The following is a 22,233-nucleotide window of genomic DNA, read 5'->3' as shown; positions in this document are numbered from 1 at the left end:
GCATCACTGGCTCATGAGGGTAGATACATGTTTAGTTTCACAAAGACCTACTAGAACTTCTTCCTAAGTGATTACACCACATTATTATATCCCTCCACTGTCTGAGAGTGTCGGTTGCTCCACATCCTCACCAACATCTGGTGTTGTCGGTCTTCGTAACTTTTAGACATTCCGGTAAGTGGGTATGTAGTGGTATTTCGCTGTGGTTTCAATCTGCAGTTCTCAGATTGGCTAGCGACATCAAGCACCTCTCCATGTGCTTAGAGACCATCTGCATGTATCTTCCTTTGTGGAAAGTCTGTTCAAAACTGTTGCCCAGGGGTGCCTGGGTGGCTCAGTCAGTTAAGCATCTGCCTTGGGCTCAGGTCATGATCCCAGGGTCCTGGGATTGAGTCCTGCCTCGGGCTCCCTGCTCAGCGAGGAGCCTGCTTCTCCTTCTCCTTCTGTCCCTCCCCCTGCTTGTGCTCTCTCCCTCTCTGACAAACAAATAAAATCTCAAAAAAAAAAAAAAAAAACTTTAAATTTTAAAATTGGGATTTCTTTTTAAGGGGGAGAGACAGAGAGGGCAAGCAGCAGAAAAGGGCAGAGGGAAAGAGAGAGACTCTTAAGCAGGCTCCATGCCCGACGCAGGGCCTGATATGGGGCTCGATCTCACAACCCTGAGATCATGACCTGAGCCAAAATCAAGAGTCAGATGCTTAACTGACTGAGCCACACAGGCAACCCTGAGATTTTTTTTTTTTTAAATTTTTGGGTCATTGCAGTTCTTTATATATTTTGGATGTAAGTATCTTGTCCCCCAACGACTTCTCTCCAGGGCAGCCTGATGGGATTACCTCTTCCTCTCAAAACTCTCCAGGACTTGCCATTATACTTAGAAATAAAATTCAAGTCTTTGCCTATACCTTTAACTATAAGACTGATGTGAAGTGACCTTTTATACCAAAATTCAACCTCATCTCCTCTCATACTCTCCCCCTCACTCTACTCTGCTGCCAAGATGCCAAACCAGCTCCTGCCTCAGGGCCTTTGCACTTCCTAAAGTCACTGTTTGGAGCGCTCTTCCTCCAGACATCCTCCAGGCTCATTCCCTCACTCCATCTAGCTCTCTACTTAAATGTCATCTCCTTATCCATTTAAAATAGCTTCCCCACCCTCACCACCTAGCCATCCCTCTCCAGCCCCTTATCCTGCTTCGTTTACTCTCTTGGCATAGACAGTGAAACATGGCTTTATTTGTTAACTCATATTTTTGCCACAAGTCTCCCTCCACCGGAATGTAAACTCTGCGAGGGCGGGGACTTTGTTTTGCTTGCGGGAGATAACAGGTATAATGTCGTGGTTATGGCACATCATTATTTACATCAAACAGCCTCAGTGCTACCATTTAGCAGCATAGACAAATGACTTAACTTCTCTCTGCCCAGTTCCCGCGTTTGTAAAGTGGACTCTTGTTAGGATACACGAGTTAGCACATGGACATCATTTAGACCATGGCTTGGCTCACCGCAGACACTAACTTATGGCTATATCAGAAGTCCCAGCCCCCTAGAACATGAAAAGCACCTGACAAAACTCACGGACTGAATAACTGAGTGATGTATATAGGTACGCTGTTTTTATTGTATATTTACTGAGTCAAAATAATGATCATTTTCCCCCAGTTCAAGGGACTTTCACTTCCCCAAAGTCCTTTCTCCTGAGAAGGGTTCACATCCGTGTGGATGCATGGTAAGGGACGCAAAGTCGTAGGCACTAGGTCTGTGCTCAGCACAGGCAAACCAAGATCCGTGGGTTACATGACTCCAGCCACAATGTGCAACAAGAACTCTGCTCCTTCCTAATGCTCTGGGAGCTTCTGCTATGTCCACAGGGCGTCAACTCTTTCTACCACTTTGCCCATCCTTCCCAAAGCCACAGGATCTCAAGAGAAAATAAACTGCCTTTACCCTGGACACGTTTCTGGCTCAAAAAAGGATTGAAGAAATATGTGTACACCCACATTCATAGCAGTATTATTCACAATACTGTTATGTACTGTTGTATATTATATATTTAATGTAATAATACTAGCTCTCACATTTGTTATAGGATAATATATAATAGATATTGTAATATCTACTATAATATTATAAAACTATTCACAAGAAGCAAAAAGTGGAACCAAACCCAGTGTCCACTGACAGATGAATGAATGGACAAAATGTGGTATATACATACAATGGGATATTACTCAACCTACAAAAGGAAGGTAGTTCTGATGCATGCTACATCATGGATGAACTCAGGACACAAAAGACAAGTACCATATGACTCCACTTATATGAGGTACCTAGAATACACAGATTCACAGAGACACAAGGAATGGTGATTGCCAGGTATTGGGGGGCAACAGGGGATGGGGAGCTATTGTTTAACGGGTGTAGAGTTTCAGTTTTGCAAGATGCAAAGGGTTCTGGAGACAGATGGTGGTGACGGTTGTATAATGCTGTGAATGTACTTAATACCACCGAAATGTGCACTAAAAATGGATAAGCTGTTGCACTGTATGTTAACTAGCTAGAATTTAAATAAAAATTTTTAAAAAATGGATAAGCTGGTAAATTCTGTTATGTGTGTTTTGTCATTAATTACTAATAATTTTTTTTTTTTTTTTAAGAAAGAGTAGATCCTAAGGGCCCCTGGGTAGCTCAGCTAGCTCAGGTCATGATTCCAGGGTCCTGGGATCTCGCCCTGCGTCATCAGGCCTGCTTCTCCCTCTCCCTCTGCCCCTCCCCTCGGCTCGTGCTCTCTCTCTCTCTCAAATAAATAAAATCATAAAAAAAGAAAAAGTAGAGCCCACACAGATTTCACGTTCAATGGCCACAGTGTTGATTCACTGCCATCCACTTGGATGAGCAGAATTTCTCTTAGCGGCGAGAGTAACTTCACACCTGTTCAATCATGCCATATGTTTTCTATTTATCTGTCCTCATTTTGATTATCTCCTAGCCAAACCTTATCAAGTAGACCAAAAAAATTTATAGTAGATCCATTAGCTGCTAGTGTCTTGAAGGCCAAGATCAAAGACACAATGTTCAAAACCACCAAACAAAAGCCACCAAACAAAACAAAAAGATGTCCCAAAAGCTGGGACATTCCGCTGCAAGCCAGAGGATGCCTACATGCCCCCATTCCCGTGGGTTCTCCAAGGCACACAAACCTAGAACTCAGCCCTAAGGGTCACGCTGATCCCACGCCAGTTAGGCAGGCGGAAAACAAGAAACTCCGAGCTCTGCTGCTACCCGACACACTGCAACTTCCCCTCCCGTTCGGCAGACCGACAAGCGCTTTGGTGAAGGCAGACGTTGGCCTGCAAGGAAATTCAGCATCGACATCCAATGGTTTCAGTGCATGGTGTGAGGATTTTGTTTTCTGTCTCCAGGGCAGGCCTACTTTGCATGATATGGATTTTTGTTCAGAACCAGTATCTCCTTTCCTACATTTGGAATGTAAATGCAGTTACCTGGATGTCTGCTCCTAACACCCTCTGCCCCTGGCTATCCCTGCTTCCCAGCCGATGTTTCTCCTGGAAAAACGCTCCCCAGCCTTCAGGGACCAGCCCTGCCCTCCTCTTCCCTGCATGGCAGACCCTGTTGCTGCCCTTGAACCCCCACTTCCCCTTCTTCCATCGTGGGCTTTCTCCCTCTGCCACTACAGATGCTTTTGGCTAGAACATTCTTCGTGGTGGGGGCTGTCCCATGTACTGCAGGTACTTAGCAGCTCCCCTGATCTCCACCCACCAAAACCACAGCGTTTCCCAGCACTGCCAAGTGTCCTGAGAGCAAGACTGTCCCTGGCTCAGAACCACTGTTCTGTAGGATAGAAGCTGCAGGGAAGCCCGTGGCCGCCCCGCTAAAAATCAGATTTCCCCTGGTCCCACCCAGACAATGACTGAGAGGCGGGAGGACAAAAGTTTGGCTCCCAGTCTGAAGGAAGAAGGACCCTGCAGTGGCATCCAGTGATCCATACTCCCTTTCCTCACCTCCGATCAGGCTGAAGCTAGGACCGTGCCCTCCCTAGGCTGTCGCCCCTTCACCTAGACTGCTTCCCTCCCTCCCCTGCAGGGCATTCTCCTACATCCTGCTGTGGGTTCAATGATATCCCCCTAAAGATAGGTTATCATCCTCACTTCCATCACTTCAGGATGTGACCTTTCTTGGAAATAGGGTTGTTGCAGATGTAATTACTTAAAATAGGAACATAATGGAGTAGGGTGGGCCGCCTCATCCAATAGGGCTGGTGTCCTTATAAGAAAAGACAGAGACACACACAGAGAAGGTCATGTGACATCAGAGGCAGACATTGGGGTGATGCAGCTGTAAACTGAGGGACGCCAAGGACAGCCGGCAACCCCCAGAAGCCAGAAAGTGGCAAGAAAGGATTCTCCCCTCTAGGTTTCAGAGGGAGCATGGCCTTGATTTTGGATGTCTAACATCCAGACTGCAAGACGATGAATTTCCGTAGTTTTAAGCCTCTAATTTATGATGTTTTGTCACAGCAGCCCTACAAACTAATCCACACCCAAATCCTTACCTCAAGCTCTGCTTCCAGGGAACCCAAACCTCAGACAACTGGTCTTTCTACTCAGAGTGTAAATTCCAGAGCCAGCCTGAGACGGGAAATGGGAGTCTGCTCTTCCCTCAGCCAGTTTCCATGAGCCTTTCTTTGAGTGAGAAGGAAGAAAGAGGAAATGAGGGAGAGTGGCTGGTGGGAGAAAGTTCACTTCGGGGAGGTGGCCTCTGGTGCCAGCTAGAGATGGTCCCAAAGTCCTGCCTGGGACAGGTATCAGCTGAGGAAGACAGCTGCTTCCTGTCCCAGCCCATCCGTGAGGCTGTGGGAGCCCAGCTGACCAGCATGAAAAGGCCCGAATGGCAACCTGAAGAGTCACCATTGACGCTCCCTCCTTCCTTGTGTTCTCCTCACCCCTCACTCCTGCTTCCTGGGATCACCTCCTAAATGAACTACCTGCACCCAGGGCCTTGCGTTGGCCTCGGATTTCGGGAGAATCAAACTAGGGTAGATGGGCCTGGAAATCTCTGCTGAGATTGTAACACTTCAGCCAAGACCTAACATTTCAGCCAAGGCAAGGTGTGTGGATGTCCAGATTCTCTGGATGCCCAGGGTCTTCCACGCTGATGTGCACAATTGAGCGGGCCATACAGAGTTGACAGTGGGCCTTCCTCTTTCAACTGTAAGTTTCTTGATGGTTGAAAGCCCACTGATATCAAACATTGAGGAGGCTACATGGAAAGCATCTAATACGTCCAGATCATGTGATGGGAAGGAGGCTATGGGGTTACAGCAAAAACTGCTAACACCTGGACCACCGCCTCCTGGTCCTGATCGCTTCAGTGCACACAGGCCTGCGTGCGGCTGCCAGCTCTTGTGCTTTTTTTTCTGCAACTGCAGATGTCAAAGGTCTCTTTATCTGCCAATGTTAATGGGCCAGAAATGCCAGGAAAGGAGCATCTCCATCCCCCAACAGCCCTCATTCGATGGATGATAGGAGTTGGTGTATACACACCCCAGCTCCACCACCCCTCAGATGGAAAGACTCGTAGGCATGTGTCTAACGCTGGCTTCCCATTCCGCCAGCAGGTTTCGGCTCCAGTCACCCACAGTGGCGGCCAGCTGGGGGTAATGCATACTTTGTGTGAATTTCCCACTCCCTCCTGGTGTGTCCTCTGGTGTCCCCTCCCTAATAAATAACTTCCCTTGCCTAGGGATTTTCTTCTTCTTGGGGGATCCAAACGAAGAGAAGGATAAATCTATCTTTGACACACACACACACTCAGTGGAGCAACTCATCCAGTCCCCATGTCTAAAACCTGCGCTCCAGGTGTGATGCTGGATCATCCAATCCCTGACCAGTAAAGTTCAGCTTTGAAAAGCACCTTGGTGTGTCGGACATCAAATAACCCTGCCTACATTCCACAAGATAGTCACCCTCAGCATGAATGGACTAGACTGGCCTCCAAGTGGCTGGGTCTTTTCCTTCCCTTGGGCTCCCACCTCCTCTTTCCGCCCACACTGCGTGCACTGTCATTCTCTAGTCCACAGAATGCCCAAGGGAGGGATGCTATCAGCCCACTGGGGACAGAGCCTGGTCCGTGGGTGGCTTCCCAAGCAGCCAATTGCCTGTCTGTGGGCTGGTAGGGGGAAAGAAGCCAATCTCACAATTTGCCTGAAAAACATCCATATATCATCCTGTTCTTCAGCCCTCATTTTATTTTTCCCAAATCAATTTCTGAAAGTCAAAATGACTGATGGCTTCATACCCTGGATAATCATTCTCCTTATTAAATAACCCGGCATCAATGACAAAAAGCTCTCAGGGTGGTGGTGGTTACACGAATCTATACATGTGATAAAATTTCGTTGAACTACATAAACACACACACACACACACACACAGAGTGATGCGTGTAAAAATCCGTGAAAATTCAATAAGGTCCAAAGCTTCGTTGCCAACGTCACTTTGCTGGCATTGCTAACGCACTCTGTGTAAGATTTATCACTGGGGCTGCTGGGTGAAGAGAACACAAGAACTCTGTATGGCGTTGGCAACTGCTGTACGTCAAAAATTATTTCAAAATAAAAAGGTTTTAAAATGCAAAGGCGATTTAAATAATGAAATGAAAATCATCATTTTTTTTTTAAAGCTCCCAGAAGGAGACACCGCCAACCCACCCCTTACCTGAGAACTGGGGACCAGCGCCTTCCACCAGTGCCCGCCTTTCACCAGGTCAACCTCGCACAGAGGCACGGACACCTTCCCAATGACACAGTGGCGGGAGAACTTATCAAAATCCACCACGGTGAGCAGCAGGGTCCTCCTCTGCGCTTCTAGGAAGGGGATCTCGAAGGTGTAACGCTCCTCAAACACGGGTTTCTGGGTCTTGCGTTTGACCCCCGTCTGCTTCGAGTTCTTCTGGTCCGGCAGGAGACAGATCTTGACGTAGGGGTTTGAGTGCGCCATGTCCTGGCGCGAGCCATCGTGGGAGATGGGGGGTGGCAGGTCCCTGGCCTCGATCACCCTCACGGTCAGATGGTTGTGCAGTAGGTCGTACTGGGTGCTGAAATGCAGCATGCCCAGCTGGTACTTGGACAAGATCTCCTCGTCGGTCAGGAAGTCCACATCGTCACTGTTGGAGTCAAGGGAGTATAGCTGGGGCTCGAACTTTCTGAAATAGTCATCTGGGGTATAGGTCCGTCTGAGCACCGAGGGCTGGATGGGCTCCTTTTTGGCGCTGAGAACACCAAACTCAATGGGTTTAATGTCAATGAGCGGGGAGCTGGGTCGTCTGGATTCGAGACCTAAACAGCCACCAGAAATAACAATTAACACTGCCACATGTGGGACCAAACCCCAGACCGCTTCATGAGACTGGCAACAGTTCCCAGATTCTCATGTTGTTCACCCCGTTTCCTTAGGCTCTTTGCCATCTGCTCTCCACACCTTGAGATCCTCTTATTTATTCTCTGAGAGGCAACATGGCGGCATGACCACCTCCATCACTGCCAGCCACTGTTCTCAATGCACTGACATATCAAGTCACGGGATCACCACAAGGTATTAGATTACGGTGATCCCTACTTGAAAGATAAGTAAACAGAAACTCGAAATAAGTCTCCAGAAGTGACACAGGTAGTAAGAGGAAGAACCAGGAGTCAAGCCCAGCCGGTCTGGTCCCAGAGTCTTGGGCTAACTGTGACCCGATACTCCCTCCATTTCCGGAGAGTGGACTCCTGAGCCAGAGTTCCTGGGACTCAGTTTCCCCATCTGTAAAATGGAGTCAATCATAGCACCTGCTTCAAAGAGTATGGTGATTCACGGAGCCAATGCATGGAAAGGGCTCGGCACAGAACGCTCACACGGTAAGACCTTGCTAAATGGTAACCACTGTACTTCTTCAAGGATCATATTTGGACTTCCCCACTTGTGGGGCGCCTCTCCCCTCTCCCCTCAACCAGCAGAGTTCATAGCTCCCAAGTCCATCATTCGAATCTTTGCTCATCCCTCTATTCTAGCAATGAGCTCACAGAATTAAAAAAAAAAAAAACAAAACCATTGAACTGAGGCACAAGTGACATGGACAAAAGCCATGCATATGAGTTTGGAGGTAAGTACGCACCCATAATACCATCACTACATTCCATGCTATAAACATACCCATCACCTCCCCAAGTGTTCTCCTGCCTTCTTTATTTATTTGATTTTTCTGGTGATAAGGACCTTTCACATAAGATCAAGTCTCCTGGTAAAATTTTAAGTATACAATACAATATTGTTAACTATAAGCACTGTGCTGTATAGCAGATCCCCAGTACTTCTTTATCTCGCGTAACGGAAACCAACACCTCCCCAGTTACCCCAGGTTACCCCGTCCCTGCAGTCCCTCGTAACCACACTTTCCTCTCTGCTCCTAGGAGTCCATCAGATTCCTCATATAAAGCAAGGTCATGTAGCACTCATTCCTTCATGACATGCTTGTTAATTGCCCCAACACCTGTCTTGTCTGCTAAAACCATGAGACTTTGGTCTGGTGCATAGTTTGGTATTTCGGTAACTATATGCTAAATGAAAACCATTTGTGCACAGAGCTGGGCAGGAGACCCAGGAATCATCTAGACTGGTGCTATCATTCAAAAGAAATACAATGGGGTTCAGAAATACAAACCACACAGGTAACATAAAATCTTCCAATTTTTAAAAAGTGCAAAGAAACAGGTGAAATTAGTTTTAATATTTTCAACATCTAATCAAAATGAAAACACTGTAGCGAGACAGTTTAAATTCTCTTTTGTTTCCTGGCTTCAAAATCGTGGGTATAGAACATATACTGCACGTCACGACCGGGCTTAGCCCCACGTAAATGCTCACCAGCCATGTGTGGCTCGTGGCCACTGTACTAGATAACGCAAGTCAAGAACAGGCCTCTTGCTTTACAGATGGAAAGACTGGGGCCTACAGAAGCCCCACGTCTCCTCTGTTTCACTCTTTCAAGCCCTTGAACTTCTATTTCCTTCCCCTGCCCCCATGTACCCCCAGGAAAGATCAGACACCAATATTTCCACCTGAGTGGATTTATTTCATGAGTTTTAAGCTTTTTCCCTCTGTTAAGTGAACTGCAGACAGCTGAATAAGACAGCAGAGATACTTTTAGGGAGCGAAAGGAGGCTGGGAGTCTTTGGGCTTTAACCTTTTTCCTCCCCACCCAAATCATGCCATCTGGTCAAACACAAGACGCCGTACATCCGAGCAGACAAACGGGGGGTCCTGTGGACCCTATCTGACCCAGAGATGCATTCTGTCTGGGTTTAAAGCTAAAGAGGTTTCATATAAAAACCCAGATTGCCAGTTTCTCTTTAGAAAGGGCAGGCAATATGCAGCCCACAGTCTCTCCCACAGCAAGAGCTGAGTAGCGGCTGCCCCTTTTAGTCGGGCACTAGCTTCCCAAATGGCCACAGTCCCCTACCCTGCCCTGGTAACTGAGGCTGAGTCAGCTGCCACTTGTCACTGCATTAGAACAATCCTCATCTCTGTCCAACCCTCTGCAACTCATTCACTCACACAACCCATCGGGCCCCCAAAGTTACTTGAATTTGCAAGCAAATGCTGCCATACGACATGGTAACACTCGCCTTTCGGGGTCTGAAATGATATATGCTGACCATGTCAGTCAGATGAACCAATTCAATGAAACTTGCGATCAGTAAAAAGAAAAATCGATCAAAATAAGTGCTTCTGACTGAACTCAGCAGAAATCAGGTGCAACGCACTCCTGTCACATTGTCATTATCTCTCCATCATCTTGTCTCCCGGACTGTCATTCCACTCTGTCCCCTCCCCAGAGACAACACCTTCCCTCACATCTTTCCTTGGGGATGCTGCCGAGTGTCTGGGAAGCCAGCTCTCTTCTTTTGTCCTGGGGATCTGGTTAATGGGATTTTAATCCATGGGCCCTGAATGGTGGGGGAACAGCACAGGATTGCATGAGCCACAATCCCTAGACAGTCACAACAAAGATGCTTACTTGAAATCCTTCGGGTCAGGCTGTATGTAGACTTAGATGTGTCTGAAGACGAGCATCTTCGATCTGGGGAGTTGGTCCGCGGGGTCAGAGGGACTTCACTGGCTGTGTGGACGGAGTCCCCGTCCTTGTCACTGCTCCGGCTGGCCATCCTATAGGAAGGGATGAGGTCTCAATGGTTGTCAAAATATCTCCAGGGACTGGCATCCCTGCCCCTGAGGACAGAGCCACAATGAAACAGCTCTCACTCAGATCCAGTTTATACAACTTGCAGTAATACAAACTTGAATCAGTGTGGCAGCCCTAGACTCTCAACAACATCTTACTTTTTGCACAAAATGTGAAATGATATGAATAAATACTTTCCAATTTAGAACAATCTGTCAAGAATGTGCATAATTTCAAGAGAGGACGGCAGGGAGGGATAGGTACTTATTCAGGCTATTGCCACATGGGGGCACCACATTGGCTAAATCAAGCCCAGACCTGTCAATCCTCAGTCTGGAAGGAACGGTGGGATTGTCTATACCCATCTGAACTTTTGCAAGTGGCTGTTGGTGGGAAATGGCCTGCTGTTTCAACCCTCACTGTGTCTATACTTGAACATTTTTTAAAAGTATCCTATAACGGTGTCAACTCAAGAGTTCTGTGAGTGGCAGGGCTAAAGCTACAAAATGGCCCTGAGAATCAATGACTTAAGAGCAATAGCGCAATGTGAAGAAAACACCTAAAAATGAACAACAGCTCATTTTTCAATGTGCTCCCGAGGAGGATGAAAAATACTAAAAGAAGAAAAAGCACTGGGTCGGAGGTGGGGAGATACAGGGTAGTAACTAAGAGCACAACCTCTTGGTCTGAACCCTGGCTGGGTGACCTTGGGCAAGGCCCTTCCTCTCTGTGCCTCCACATACCCATCTGTAAAATGGGAATAATAGTACCCACCTTATACGGTTGCTCTCAACACTGAATGTGTTAGCACATATAAAATGCTTAGAATAAATCTTGCTATGTAGTAGGTATGTGCTCAATATGTTTTAGCTGGCTTGATTACAGTCTTTAAGATCTCCCAATCCCCATAAAGCCAGGTAAGGATGCTGGGGGGAGGGGAGAGGAGGAGAAAAAAGCTAGCGGCATGGCCGGGAGATGGATGCTGCTACTGACATGCCCCTAAGCTACTGTGCCTGTAGATGGATACCTTCTGAGACTGCACCCCCCCCCCAGCTTGACATTTAAACCTGTGCAGAAGCTAGTCTTGAAAAATGTAAGTTTCCAATTCTAGGAGGTCTTTAGATGCATCCTGTGCATGAAATGAGATGGATCTGATGTTCTTCCAAAGCAATATAAGGGTCACAGCCAGGATAAGACGGTGCATATTATTGGGGCGTGGGGAGGGGGTGTGGGGGAATGCCCCATCCTTGCATGCCTCCAGCTCCTGTCAGTAAAAGGTGCAGACAAAATGCACGGAGGGGGAGTAGGGGAAGGCACAGAAATATAGCCATATTGTATCATTCATTCTTCTCTCTCCCTTATATGAAAGCTGCAGCATCTTCCAAAGAAGGTGGAACCCCCTCAGGCACCCCCACCTGCATGCCTGTTTCCTGGAGGGCCACTGCCATATGTCACTGCAGTGGCCACCTCCAGCCTGTGAAGTCCCATTCAGTCTTCAAGGCTCAGCTTAAGTGTTGTCGTCCCTGAAGCCTCAGATGAGTCCTCTCAGACAATGTCTGAGCCACCCCGGCCTCCTCTGCACCCACCAGGCTTCCCAGCCCCTCCTCCAACACACAGAGCTGAGCCATGCTATTGACACTGCCTGGAATGCTCTTCCTGTCTCCATCTCCTGTCTGGTTCCTTTTCATCAGTCAGGTCTCAGCCTCAACAGCACCTCCTCAGAGAGGCCCCACCCTGTCCCTATCACCTCCTCCTACCCCATCAGCCCTTCTTTCCCTCTTCATCAACGCACATAATTCTCTTTGGTTGTGGCTTATCTTCTGCCGTCTAACACAAAGTCCTTGCTCCGTGTCTCTCACTCACTACCCCCGACCTGGTCCCAGCATGGCGTCTGGCATGTGTAGAGTCTTCCACGTTTATTTTCTCAGTAAATGAATGAATGACTTCACCCTTCTTGTGATTCTTATCTGATTTCATCTTGTCTCAAAATGATCTGAGTGCATATCTTGCTTCCCCCCCCCCCCCCCCGCCGGCTCACACAGCAGGGTACGCTCCTTAATGGGGCGATCTGTACTCTTGATCAAAGGTACCAGGTGCTTAGCACCAAGTATGCTAAATGCTGTCTGAATCATCTCATTATTCCTTAGAACAATCCAGAGTTTACTTGTTATTCATAGGCCTCACCCCCTTTACAGATGGTGGGGGTGGGGCATGGAATGGAAGCGTGGTGGCGTGGGGGATGGGATGGATCATTATTTTGCACCACTGTTAAACTCCCAATGAAGTCCCGCAACCCCAGGCTCCGAACAGCATGCCCCAAACTACTGAGCTGGGTATCCCTCATGAGGCCTGTCAGAGCGGTGTAATGGTACGTCCTCGATACATGCTTGATAGACAATCGATGAGGGTCTTTCTGGCATCCCTCCAAAAGGAGCCAATTGGACTGTCTACAGTTTCCCTGACCTTCATGAGCCCAGCCAAGGAAAGCTGGGGGACCCAAATGACAGAAGCATATATGACAACTAATGGTGTGTCCCCCAAAATCCCACACTCAAAGGACTAGCTCAAAGGCCACAGGCCGCCCCACGGAGAGGCATCTCCTGTGGTTCTTAGCTCAAATGTCACAGGAGGAACAGCACTGCAAAGCCTGTACACTTGACATTTCTACTCCCTGCCTGTTTGATAACATACAACTGCCCACTTGGTAAATAAATCTGGGGAAAGCACAAGCTGTAAATTCACTTTTTGAATGATTTAACCCGCCTCCCCTTTATAGATTTCTCTTAACGTTTTGCATTATGTTGAGTGCCAAAAATGTACTAAGTTGCTACCCAGGATTCAAGATTTTCATCCTGAGAAGCACGGAAAGTCATGTTCCATTGTTCAGGCTCTAGACTGCAAAGCTCTAGGTGGTATCATTCATAACGACTACCAGGTGAATGGGCCTTCCAGAGCGGTGTGGTGCATCAGCTTTGCTGGGGAGGTTCCAGCCTTCTTCTCTGTTTGCGGCAAAACCAAAGTAATTGTCTTCCCAGAGCATCCCCACTCCTCGCCCCCAGAAAGAGTCCTGCACTTGCACAGTGGGTCAGCAGCCAGGGTAAAGTGCAACTGTCCTCCAGCTCAGCGCTAGAACCTAGGCCATGCATCTCTAACACTCAACCTCTGGGCAGCTGGGGCAAACAGGTACCTGACTGTGATTTTCTGGGTCCATCAGGATTCTCCACTAGTTCAGAGGCAAATTCAAATTCCTTGATCTGCCATTCAAGACCCTACATGACTTGAGTTTGCAGGCTCATCTTCCATGATTCCCCCAATTCTTCCTAGGTGCTGTAGAGTTTACTCACCCAGGGTCCATTCCCTCCTCTCTGGTTACAGCACCCCAACTGTCTAATACAAAGATCGCCGAACTATGGGGCCCAATCTGCTGCCTGACTTCCTACGTGAAGTAAGACTGGAACACAACCACGCCCATTCATTAATGCACCGCCTATGGCTGCTTTCACACTATGTCTAGGAGTGGTTTCGACAGACTAAGCCCTTTCTAGGAAAAGTTTGCCCACCCCTGGTCTACTAGCTTGGTTCCTGTGTGTCAGGTGGAAATGACCCTTTCCCTAGTTCCAGGGTGGTCAGACAATCCAGGCATGATCCTAGCACTATTTCCTCCAAGCAAAAGTGATTGGCACATGACCCAAATCAGAGCAATGAGAGCCCTTCCCGGTTTGTTTGCAGCTACTGAGAATGAACCAATGAAGAAAGTAAGCTTAAGAATGAAGCCAATATGGGGGCGCCTGGGTGGCTTAGTTGGTTAAGCGTCCGACTCTTGATTTAGGCTCAGGTCATGATCTCAGGGTTGTGAGACTGAGCCCTGTGTCGGGCTACAAGCTGGGTGTGGAACCTGCTTAAGATTCTCTCTCCCTCTCCCTCTGCCCCTCCTCACCCCCCAGAAAAGAATGAGGCCGATATAGAAGAAACAGAGAGAGGTGTGGGGAGAGGGCACAAATGCATGCCCATGAAAACATCTGACCCCTGGATCCAGCTATGCCTGAAGCCACTGTCCTGGATTTTTTCCACAATGAGACTCTAAGCAGAACTGTCATATGGGTGTGCAGGGTGTGAATGCACAACTCTAGGGGGCGGCCAGACCCACATACCTGCCTTATCTCCCGTACTACGTTTAAAATCTCCTGTGCACAGTAATCGGACTCTATCTAGTCTCTGCATCCCACAGTGCCCGGCACACAGAGCAAACTCGAGAAATAGTTACCAAAGAAACTGAGATTAAGTTTTCAACCAGATGACTGGCACTTTCAGGATTCAATTTCTGCCTGTAGGTTTGTCAGTTGGTCAATAACAATTTTTTGGAGTGAACAACACAGTTAAAAACCCCGCCCTCACAGAGCTGGCATTCTTCTGAGCATGGCTTTCAAGACACCAGATGGGCTGAGCCAACCTCTGCCACTAGGGCACTGGAAAATGGGAACGATCTCTCAATCATTCACCGACCATCTCAACTCTACGCATAGCTGCAGGATCCAGGCTACAACCCGTGACAAATGCAAGCTTTTCTTAACACTGTCTTTACACCAGTTTAGAGAATCTCCATCAATACCTACAAATTCAGAAATGAATATTTACTACTCCATGAAGCATGTTATGTGCACAACTCATTACTCCAAATCACAACTCTATAAAATAAGTTCTCTTACTGTTCTCACTTTATAGATGAGGAACCCGAGACCAAACAGGGTAAGACGAATCACTTACACGTATGATTGCCAAGCAGGTGCCAAGCATTCGTAAGTGCTCTTCTGTGGACTAATTCAGGCAGTCACCACAACAACCATATGAGATAAACACTATTATTTTTATCATCCCCATTTTACAGATGGGAAATCAAGGCACAGAGAACTAACAACTTGCCCAAGGTCACAGAACTAGAAAAAAGGAGACAGAGGATTTGAAGGCACAGAGCCTGACATAGAGCCATTTTGCTATGGAAATATTTCATGCTTGCTTCTAAGAAGAGCAAATGAGAGGACTGAGACATGACCCCCAACTTGGAGGGAAAGACAGGATATCATGGACTTCCAGAATCTCAGCTCAAAGATTTAGCTGGAACAGCACCAGGTTCCCACTGAGGCTCTGGCTGTAGGCCCTTGCACTGGCTCAGGCCCTCTCCGGGCCTCCTGCTCTATGTCAGGAGAGCTGTACTCAATGATGGCCAGGTCCTTCTAGGCGCTGGCCTTCTAGACTCAACCCAGGCGCTCTGGCCACGTTCCTCTCTTAGCCACTGAGAGGTGGACCAGACACGTGGCTGAGAAGCTTCAAAACTGCGTTCCCAAAATATCGGAGCGACTGGCAGATGGAGATGTTGTATGCAGGCGCGGGAGGAGCACGAATTGGAAATAAAACGAAAAGATGCCAGAAGAGAACATAAACAGCGTTGGAGGACAGCATGGAGCCTGGAGGTGCTTCTCTGCTTCCCTGTGTCTGAAGTTCTTGTGCAGACCAGCAACAAGGCACTTGTGTGTCCATTCAGTCTACCAACCAGGCAGCATTGCCTCTGTGCCAGGCACTGGGTCGGGTGCTAGGACCATGGGTCATCCTGACATGGATGGCCGCCTTTAGAATTTCGACATCCCCTTGAAGAATGCAGATGCTCACAGAGCTCTTCTTCCACTTGGAATGACACTCAACGTGATTAAACGTGCACACAGGCTTAGCACTGCACCGTTCGCATCTCAGAGGCACCGAGGAGGAAACCAGCTAAGCTAGAGCCCGGCCACCAGCTTGCCACACAAAACAAGAGGCACAGAGCAGGTCCCCCACCCCTTGTCGGCAGCAAAGAGGCCCACAGACACTCGGCGTTTCCCCCTTGTTCATACCCTGAGCCCTCCTACCCGCACCCCCTCGCACAAACTGAGCAAAGAAAACGTCTTGAGACTGCTCTCAAGGAAGTTCAGAGCAGTTTTACTTACAGCCAGGGAGGAGTCTGGGCAGGGAAAGGTCCCAGAATTTCAACTTCATCCTCACTCGACTGGCAACAGCTGGACTCATAGCACTTCTGACAGCAGTGCCTGCAAGTCCAACTGCACAGTAGCAGATCGGAGATTCTAGAAAGAAAACCCTGAGGCCATCGGGGGAGGTGGGCAGCGGAGGGGGGGGAGGTGGGAGGGGTGGAGAGGAGGAAAAGGAAAAACACCCGAAAAATTACAAGCAGCCGATCCCTGCTAAGAAATAAGGACATTCAGGAGGTCTGTCTCTGCCGCTGAACACTTAGAACAAAATGTTTTCCGTTTCTATTTACCAACTGCAGGCACAACATGGCAAACACCAACTCGCTGGACCCGTTAATAGCGAGCAAAACATTTGCAGGTATTTTCCCTGGTAGTTTATGTGAATGTCTTTCTTGACAGGTGGGTGGTTTATACAACATCGGGAGGGCTATACAATATGTTCTCGAAACACAATGAATATTACTCTGTCTTCTTGAAAGCAAAGCAAAAAAGGTTTTTTAAAAAATCGTCTCAGTGACATGAAAGTAAACAGAGGTAACCAAAACGGTGTAAGGAGGGGGTGGGGAGAGCAATCTAGCCTGTCTACGAGTGTCTCCTCTTCATCGGGATCTCCCTCCCTTCCACAGAAAGGCATCAAAACCGTGCTGTTCTAAACACCCAGTCATCGTTTAATAAGGAACAGCCCCACAGCCCCACATAAGACTCCAAAATGAAAGGCAAGCACCTCTTGATCAGAAACCAGACCAAAGAAATCATCGAATTAACCCACCTCGTTTAAAGGTTCCAACTGCCCTTTTAGAGATCCACGAAGAAGCCAAGGGGCGTCGGGGGTGAGAGGATTACAAAAAGAGAGACAAGACCAGTTTAGCAATATTCCAGCAACTCAGAAAAGAAAAAAGAAAAAGAAAGAAAGAAAGGAAAAAAAAAAAAAAGCCCTGCATCTTTCCACTTACCATCCTGGGAAGGGAGCGGACTCCCTAACAAGGTGCGGCTATGTGCGGGGCTGCTAGTAGCCTCCTGGCTAACCAACACCGAATAAATGGGAAACTTTAGCATTTCGATTTGATTTGCACCGTATGCTGTTATGAATCAGAGCGGGTGGATAGATAGTCATGCTATCCAATGCAGCCACACTTCAGAAGAGCAAACCTTCCTATACAGAAATAGCCATGAAGCCAACCCAAAAGGACATGATCAGCTAACATGCAGGCACACGGTGGAAGTGACTTGGCTCCCCCCACCCTCCCAGAGGCCCTACCTTATAATTCTGCTCCAATGGTGATGGTGGGGAGTTTCATATGACCACCCACAAACACAGGGAGCAGAAAAGGAAGCCATCATCTGGCCCAGGGAGGGGGTGGGGGTGGGGCTACCTCCTTTTCAGCCCCACCTCCCACCAGGACTTCTTCTCACAGGTTCCCAAGGCACAGACTCCCTTCCCCTCTGCCAGAAAGGGTCGCAGTGGCTTAGGAATGAATGGGCCAAGTAAACCAGGTAGGAGTCCCGCATCCCAGCCTGGGATAAACCCTGGAGATGAACTCAAACTCAGAACTTTAAATCAAGACGAAGAAAGTTATCCTCTTTTTCAATTTTCTCTCGAGGAGGAGGAGGTCTCAGTTTGGTAGCAGTGCATGTTAACATGTTTCTAACACTTGTACATCTCCTCCCCACCCCCTCTTCTTTTTTAAAGAGAGAGCAGACCTCAGCTCAGAACCTTGGACATAACTAACTATGTGGCATTATTATCATTGTTTATTTTTCCAGTTGCCTTTTGTTTATATCAAGTGACCCTGGTTGTCTACTATGGTAGTGACATAAAGTTTCCTTTTCATGTGATTTTAAGTTAAAAAAAAAAAGTGAGTCCATTTATAGAAAAAAAGTATTAAGTAAATATAGTACAAGTGGTACACAGCTCATGAAAAATTCAAAATCCTTGAAGTGATAAGGGAATGGCTACAGCTTGGGAAAGAAAGTCTCAGGCACTAATCACAAACTCTTCCAAAAGCAAAACTCGAACCACACACAGAGCAAGCCCTGAAGAGCCTTGGGGGCCACGCAGAGCTGAGCGGGCAAGTGTTAGCACTGGCTTCACCACCAGCCAATCACGTGACTTGGGTAAGTCAGACGGCCACTCTGAACCTCAGTTACCTCTTTTCTCTAGTGGAAGGGCTAAGCTAGGACTCTATGAAAATGTTTGCACGTGCTGCCCAGCTGCAAAATATCTGCACTCTTTCCGCGGCTTTATGAGAACAAGGTGGTTTGTCAAGACCAGATGGAACCTATTAGGCATCAGAGACTGTCCTGGCCGATACAACAGTGAAAAAGCAGCAAAAAGCTACACCCTCGTGCACTTCCATGAGAAAGTGCTTGAAAATGCTTACAATAAAGTGCAAGGATAAAGGGCTGCTTTTTCCTTGGACAACAGTCCATGCCCATTCTTTTTGTACAGGAAAGCATTTCCTGGGTGTGTGGTGATCAAAAGACACCGTTTATAAAACCACGTGAGTAGAGACAAGACCACCCTAGGGCCCAATCACCCAGCTTTCTCAAACCCCAGGTACAAGATGAATGTCCAGGAACAAAGAGAAACCGAGGAAGAGGAAGAGGGGAGGGAAGATGTTTTTATGTTCCCAGCACGCTTAGTCTTTCCTTACACTGGGTCCACTGGGTTCATGATTTGACCTAATAGGGGATCACTGGTTCAAGACAGACACAGGAAGGAGAATCCAGATATTCTAGAACAGGGGTTGGCAAGCTATGACTTGCAAGGCTAAATCCAGCCCACAACCTGCTTTTTTGTATGGTCCTCTAGTTAAGGATGGTTTGAACATTTTTAAATGGTTGGAAAAAAATCAAAAGCAAATGAATACTTCTTGACTAGCATACAGTATATGAAATTCGAATTTCAGTGTCCACAAATAGTTTTATTGGAACACAGCCACGCCCATGCATTTACTATTGTCTATGGCCGTTCGACGCCATAGTCAGAATTGAATATTTGTGACACAGACCATGTAGCACCCCAAGAAAAAAAATTTACTATCTGGACCTTTATAGAAAAAGTTTCATACCTTGTTCTACAAGGAAAGTCAGTTTCACCAAGCCAGTCTCATTTTAGCTGCTTAACAAATCCCCCACCGATTCCCACCATCTCCCTTTTAGATCCCACCATGACCCCTAAGCAGCTGTGTGACCTTGGGCAAGTCACTAATCTCTGTCCTGAAAGTGGTTATTAAAAACCACAGAAGCATGTTCTAATATTGTGTATTTCTCACTAGAGTGTGCATTCTGAGGGGCAGAGACTGTGCTGTTTTCACAACTGTATCCCCATCGCTCACATATAGTAGGTGGTCACTCAAGTGTTTGTTGAGTGACTATGGAATAGCCCCACAACATTCAGCATGTAGTAAGTGTGCAGTTAATATGACCTTCACTGAACTTAAAAAGAGGACCTAGAGATTCCATATAAGCCAATGGAGCAAATCTAAGCCACGAGAGGGATGGGGAGAGGGTGACAGAGCACAGAGTTCCTGCCAGGTTGAAAAGTCTGAGGAAAAGATGTGAGCCAGTGGGGAACTAAGAGACCAGCAGCCCCCAGCTGTAGCCGAGGGTAAGAGAAGTGAGCCCAGATGCACCCTACATGTGGGAACCTGTAGGCTTCTCTGCTGGGCAGAGAGAAGCCAACCCCAGAAAGCAAGCAGCTCAACGGGTCTGACTGCAGGTCTGACTGCATGACCTTGGCGCTGACCTGTCGCCACTTCCCCGCCTTGTACTGAAAAGGGAAAGGTCTCGTAGTCAAGCAGCTTCCCCCAAAAAGGATGCTTGGAAATTATTTCGGTCCAAGCATTCTTGTGAGTTTCCTCAAGGTGATGGGGGTCCACAACTCCCAGACCCCAATGCAATGGCCGAAAATGATCGGTAGCTCCCGCCGCCACCAACAGCGCGCTATAGTATGTCCCCCACCCCTCAGCACCCAGTGCCCGGGAGAGACGACGTCCTTGTCCCTCCTGGCCGGAACAGCTGCCTCAGGCTCGCTCCGCCGGCCAATTAGCCAGAGCCATCACCACGGCAACGGCAGCTGGCGGGCCGGGCGGCTGGCGCGTCCCGGGCCGCCCTCCCCGCGGCCCCTCCCCTGGGGTGGGGTGCAAGGGGAGGGAATGGGGGCAGAAAAGTCCGCCCCACCCCCACTCCCTTCCCAGGAGGCGAGGGCGCGCGTGAGAGTTCACAGGTGCCCAGCATCCCGGGGTGTGGGGGTCCCCAGCCCCCCATCCTGGGTCGCCCCCCCGCCGCTGCACAGGTTGCGTGCCCTCGGGCACCCTTTTTCTCGAGGCAAGTTTGTGGGAGCCCCGCCGTGTGCCCTCCCTTCCGCGCGCTCACGGCCGGAGGGGACGCGGCACCCCCCACCCGCACCGCGGACCTTGCCCCCCAGCCTCAGCCCTACCTGGATGTACGCCATTTTCGCCCTCGCGCACTCACTCCGGCCCGGGCATGGCGCCGCCACGGCCACTTTGCCCTCGCCAACAGGGGAGGGGGGAGAAAGCAAAGGGGGAAAGGAAGAAAAAGGCAGCCGGGTGGCCCCAGACGTGACTAGCGTGGCTGATGAGCGGCGCCCGCCCCTCCGCCGGCCGCCCCGTCCTTGCCTTTCCCCGCGTTCCGGCTCCCAGAGTCGGGGCCGTCTCCCAGGTTGGGAGAGCTGGGGCGCTCAGAGCCCTCGCCTCGGCCACCCTCGCTGTCCGGCGCTCCCCCCGAGGCGCTGCCCTGGCTGGAAGGAGGCCGGGGCGCCTGGGGCGGGAGCCTGGGGCGGCCGCGGGGACTGCAGCGACCCCGGCGCAGGCGGGGCTGGAGACGCCGGGGCCGGTGCGAGCCAGAGGCGGGGGAGGGGATGGGGAAGGGGGCGGTGCGCGGGTCAGCCCATCCGGTCGGCACCGGGGCTGGCACCTACCGAGAGCAGAGCCCCCGGTACGGCCTTGAAGCCGAGGGGGTACAGTCCTGCCAGCTGTGGAGTCTGGAGCGGGAAGGGTCCTCCCCATCCAGCCCTCTCCCAGTCCGGGTTGGAAAAACTTTATTCCCGCCCCACCCGACGCGCCTAGAACTGTTGCGGAGAGAAACGCAGAGGCCAAATGAATGGGAGCCTTAAGTTCAAGTGGGGCCTAGGGCGCCCGGGGGAACGTGCTGTGGCCGGAACCGCAGGGACGCGCGGAGAGCGCGGAGCCCCCCTTTACCCTAAATCTGCCCGCGTCCCGCCCTGGGCTCAACAGGTCTGGAGCGGGGCGGCCCAGCAGCGCCACCCAGCGTCGCGCCGGCGACGTGCGCGCCTCTGCCCGCTCAAAGCTCCGTGCCAGCGAGCGTGCGCCCCCGGCCGTGCCCACCCTGTCCCACCGGCCCGCGTGGCTGGGGCGCCCTGGGCCTGGAGTCCTTCCTCCAAACCGGTTCGCCCACCCCAAGGCCGCAGAACTGGAGTCCACTCTGCTACTGAGGGATTTGAAGTGGAACATTGCCCTCCGCTGGTTCTCTTTTTAAAATGCCCAGCCGTCTCCTGTTGTCAGTCACCAGTTTATCAACCTGTTCACTCCCAATGCCTCCGTCTGTTTTTTCATTTAAGAAAGGTGGCATACAATCTCTGTCCTGCCTTTTCTCCGGGGCTGTTTTGTGGGGATACATGAGGAAACGAACGTGGAAGTAATAAACAAAAGGCGTAATGTGCATCTGTGTACCTCTTTTGCGTGAAAATCTAACAGGTACATGTTTTAGTATGTCTGTCATATTTCATTCGTAGCACGTGGCATGCAACACACGCTGAGCACTGATCATCCGGCAGACACTGCGCTCAACGCTTCACAAGCATGATTTCATTTCATCGTCCTCTGCCTTGCTCACTATATGTCTAGCACAGTGCCTGACCAGAGTAGGCACTCAATAAATGTTTTCGTTGTTGCTGTTGCCTCCTCCTATTTGAGGGAGGCGCTGCAGTG

At 49.3% G+C, this 22,233-nt stretch overlaps 1 protein-coding gene across 2 annotated transcripts in view; it reads right to left on the bottom strand.

The window, feature by feature from the left end:
• The window catches only part of SYT17 (synaptotagmin 17), a 75,576-nt gene extending 54,424 nt beyond the window's left edge, over positions 1-21,152 (bottom strand). The window contains exons 1-5 of one of the 2 annotated variants that reach the window (XM_019800991.2): positions 20,703-21,152; positions 17,031-17,048; positions 16,223-16,371; positions 10,080-10,228; positions 6,740-7,359 (exon numbers count right to left, since the gene is read on the bottom strand). In XM_019800991.2, the coding sequence (XP_019656550.1) occupies positions 6,740-7,359; positions 10,080-10,228; positions 16,223-16,371; positions 17,031-17,048; positions 20,703-20,717 (951 nt within the window). In that variant the 5' untranslated portion in view covers positions 20,718-21,152. Of the gene's footprint in view, positions 1-6,739; positions 7,360-10,079; positions 10,229-16,222; positions 16,372-17,030; positions 17,054-17,214; positions 17,289-20,702 lie in introns of those variants that run through there. The other variant, XM_019800994.2, reaches the window with a different exon arrangement.
• Positions 21,153-22,233: the final 1,081 nt, after the last annotated feature.

The sequence above is a fragment of the Ailuropoda melanoleuca genome, chromosome 10, assembly GCF_002007445.2.
Source record: "Ailuropoda melanoleuca isolate Jingjing chromosome 10, ASM200744v2, whole genome shotgun sequence".
Taxonomy (NCBI): domain Eukaryota; kingdom Metazoa; phylum Chordata; class Mammalia; order Carnivora; family Ursidae; genus Ailuropoda; species Ailuropoda melanoleuca.
This window is presented reverse-complemented; position numbering and strand designations above follow the sequence as displayed.